Here is a 4349-nt window from a genome sequence, read left to right as displayed (position 1 = left end):
TGAGCCAAGATCGTGCCACTGCACTCCAGCCTGGGTGACAGAGCGAGACTCCATCTCAAAAAAAAAAAAAAAAATTTGTCATAGGTTCCCAGTGAATTAATCTATATATTGTTTAATGTCCTTCTTTATCTTTTGAAGTTTTGACTTAAAGTACATTTTATCAAATATGACAGTTTTTGACTTAACATATAGCTTGTGTAATATTATTTTGACCTCTTCTGCTCTCATTTTGTTAATATTTACATGAAATTTCTACTTCTGTCTTGCCACTTTCAGTCTTTTCTTGTCATTAGATCTCAATTGACTCATGTAAAAAGGCAAGTTGAATCTTGATTTTTAAAGTTTTTTAATGAACCTCTTTGTTAAAAGTATGTCTCCCGATTGGAAAAATAATTATATATATTTAAATAGTTTTCTGAAAGAGAAAAACTTACTGTTAATAAAATAATTGTTTTGATTCTTGTATCTTTGTGTCTCATTTTCTCTTTTTTAAATTATTTTTTGATTTTTGTATTGACATGCTTTGAGTTTTTTTTCTTAATTTTTTTTGTGTATTTATACAGATATTTCTTAGTACCTTGGGGGATTACCTAAAACCTCTAAAAGATCCAACAATATATTTTAATGTGGTAAAAAATTAACTTCGGTTGCATACAAAAATTCCTCATTATTACATCTGCTTTCAACTTTGTTATTGATTTTACTATTTATATCTTTATGTTGTCTATTCATTAACAGATGTTAATTTCTATACTTTTATCTTTTAAATTTTAGAGAATTAAAAATGTTTTCTGTACCATTATGATAATGTTAAGAAATTCCATTTTTATATATGTACATATCTTTTCCAGAAACTTACATATTTTCATATGATTATGTGTTGTTTTCTTGCATTATGTTATTTTCTCTGGAAAAAAACTCCTTTCAGCATCCTTGATATGTAGGGCATATGCAGTGCCAATATACTTTCTAAGGATTTGGTTATTTTGGAAGGACTTCTTTTTATTTGGTGGTACAATTTTGCTGATGGTACTATTCCCACTTAACAGCTTTTTTTATTATTATAACTTTAATAACAATATCACGGTTTCCTTTTGACCTGCAAACATTTTTTTGATAAATTTATTGGTTATCTCATAAGACTGTGCTTATAAATGGCCATCATTTTTATCTTGTACCTCCCAAAATTCTTTTCTGATCTGTGATTTTTGAAATTTTGTTTATATATGTGTTATAAATATATGTTTGGGTGTATCCTATTTCAACTTTTCAGCTTTTTCATATTTACACCATTTTTTCTTTCTTTTAAGAAATTTTTCACTTAGTTTTTGTATTTTTTACTTCCACAATTTTTGTATTCTATTTTAACATTTTTTGGTGTTATCGTCATTTTTCTGATCTTCAGTAATTGTCTGTGTTCCTATTTCACTTCGTGAATATTGTTCAAATTATTTTATTTCATTTGTTTTATTTTTCCTGAGACAGAGTCTCACCCAGGACTGCAGAGCTGTGATCTCAGCTCACTGCAACCTGTGCCTCCCAGGCTCAAGCGATTCTCCTGCCTCAGCCCCCCGAGTAGCTGGGATTACACACCCCTGCCAGCATGCCTAGCTAATTTTTTTTTTTATTTTTAGTAGAGACAGGGTTTCACCATGTTGGCCAGGCTGATCTTGAACTCCTGACCTCAAATGATCTGCCTACCTCTGCCTCTCAAAGTGCTGGGATTACAGGTGTGAGCCACCGCGCCTGGCCTTTTTTATTTTATTTTTGAGACACAGTCTTGCTATGTTGCCCAGGCTGGCAGTGGCACAATCTCTGCTCACTGCTTCCCTTCCTGGGTTCAAGCAATTCTCTTTTGTCAGCCTCCCAAGTAACTGGGATTATAGGCAAATGCCAAGACCACCAAACCTGGCCTGTTCAATTTATTTGGAATTTTAAAAATTATACACTTTTTATTGTGTTTGAAAATTTTATAATTTTTTTGATGGGGCCATATCGCCCTAATATTTTGTATACATGGTAATCTTTGAGATTTTGACATTAACAAAAAGCTACCTGTTACGATCTTTATAATGTAACTCTGTCCTGGCATAGTCTGAAATCAATTGTTTTGGCTAGAGATTCTGGGAATTTCTCAAACATGTTTTTAAGATGTGTCTTGTCTAAAATTTTGTGTTGTTAAATCGGCTTATTCATATTTCTTATTAATAATCACTAATCACTTGCTTCACCCATTCCGTGTTTGGGATACTACAGTTTCCCTGCTTCTGTAACATTTACCTTTAGACTCAAAGTGTCATTCCAACGTATATTACCATTTCATGTCATGGGAGACATTAACCAGTATCTAAGAAAACCCTAGAGGCCAGAAATAAAGATGTATGTGCCAATATTTTTCTTGTTTTTTAAAAAAGGAACCAGGAGTTGGAAATTTACATTTTTGGGTGCATGTGTGAGACAGAGTCTTACTCTGTTACCTAGGCTAGAGTACAATGTCATGATCTTGGCTCACTACAATCTCTGCCTCCAGTTTAAGCAGTTCTCCTCCCTCAGCCTCCAGAGTAACTGGATTACAAGTACCTGTTACCATGCCTGGCTAATTTTTTTGTATTTTTGTAGAGATGGGGTTTCACCATCTTGGCCAGGCTAGTCTTGAACTGTTGACCTCATGATCCACCAGCCTCGGCCTCCCGAAGTGCTGGCATCACATGTATGAGCTACTGTGCCCAGCCCACAATTTACTTTTAAAGGCACAATGTTATACTGGAGAGCAGGAAGAGCTGTGTTGGGTATAAGTAATAGACTTTTCCTTTTCTTCCATGTGGCTCTTTGCATTGTGGGGTCCTTCACACACTTAACTCATTTATAAATTTTTTACAAATGTATTTTGGTCAGTATGTTTTTGTTACAGTTATATGTCCAGGAAGAAATTACAGCTTGTGGTATTTTGCTATGTCATCTTCCTTATGTAGTTTGTATAATTTTATAGATTAGATTTGTAAAGTATATTTATCTGAGTCTAGCAATTGAAGTAATGTGTTTTTATTTTTTCTTTCAGTTATGTGTTCTCATTTTGCCCAAGACGTTTGGTCAGAGCAGAGCATAAAAGATTCTTTCCAAAAAGTGATACCAAGAAGATATGAAAAATGTGGACATGACAATTTACAGTTAAAAAAAAGCTGTGAAAGTGTAGATGAGTGTCCGGTACACAAAAGAGGTTATAATGGACTTAAACAATGTTTGACAACTACCCAGAGAAAAATATTTCATTGTGATGAGTATGTGAAATTCTTGCCTAAATTTTCAAATTCAAACAGACATAAGATAAGAGATACTGGAAAAAAACCTTTTAAATGTATAGAATATGGGAAAACTTTTAACCAGTCTTCAACCCGTACTACGTATAAGAAAATTGGTACTGGAGAGAAACGCTACAAATGTGAAGAATGTGGTAAAGCCTATAAGCAGTCCTCGCACCTTACTACACATAAGAAAATTCATACTGGAGAGAAGCCCTACAAATGTGAAGAATGTGGGAAAGCCTATAAGCAGTCCTGTAACCTTACTACACATAAGATAATTCATACTGGAGAGAAACCTTACAGATGTAGAGAATGTGGCAAAGCTTTTAACCACCCCGCAACCCTTTTTTCACATAAGAAAATTCATACTGGAGAGAAACCATACAAGTGTGATAAATGTGGCAAAGCCTTTATTTCATCCTCAACCCTTACTAAACATGAGATAATTCATACTGGGGAGAAACCCTACAAATGTGAGGAATGTGGCAAAGCTTTTAACCGTTCCTCAAACCTTACTAAACATAAGAGAATTCATACTGGAGATGTACCCTACAAATGTGATGAATGTGGCAAAACCTTTACTTGGTACTCAAGCCTCTATAAACATAAGAGAGCTCATACTGGAGAGAAACCCTACAAGTGTGAAGAATGTGGCAAAGCCTTTACTGCATTTTCAACTCTAACTGAACATAAGATAATTCATACTGGCGAGAAACCTTACAAATGTGAAGAATGTGGCAAAGCTTTTAACTGGTCCTCAGCCCTTAATAAACATAAGAAAATTCATATTAGGGCCGGGTGCGGTGGCTCAAGCCTGTAATCCCAGCACTTTTGGAGGCTGAGACGGGCGGATCACGAGGTCAGGAGATCGAGACCATCCTGGCTAATACGGTGAAACCCCGTCTCTACTAAGAAGTACAGAAAACTAGCCGGGCGACGAGGCGGGCGCCTGTAGTCCCAGCTACTAGGGAGGCTGAGACAGGAGAATGGCGTGAACCTGGGAGGCGGAGCTTGCAGTGAGCTGAGATCCGGCCACTGCACTCCAGC

At 35.6% G+C, this 4349-nt stretch overlaps 1 protein-coding gene across 1 annotated transcript in view; it reads left to right on the top strand.

Moving 5' to 3' along the window:
• LOC105503310 (zinc finger protein 506) overlaps window positions 1-4349 on the top strand; it is a gene marked incomplete at its 5' end in the record, with an annotated part of 16713 nt that overhangs the window by 12138 nt on the left and 226 nt on the right. The window contains one exon of the mRNA XM_011930167.1: window positions 3033-4100. Coding sequence (XP_011785557.1) covers window positions 3033-4100 — 1068 coding nt within the window. The remainder of the gene's footprint in view (window positions 1-3032; window positions 4101-4349) is intronic.

The sequence above is a fragment of the Colobus angolensis genome, unplaced genomic scaffold, assembly GCF_000951035.1.
Source record: "Colobus angolensis palliatus isolate OR3802 unplaced genomic scaffold, Cang.pa_1.0 Scaffold845, whole genome shotgun sequence".
In the NCBI taxonomy this organism is placed as follows: domain Eukaryota; kingdom Metazoa; phylum Chordata; class Mammalia; order Primates; family Cercopithecidae; genus Colobus; species Colobus angolensis.
This window is presented reverse-complemented; position numbering and strand designations above follow the sequence as displayed.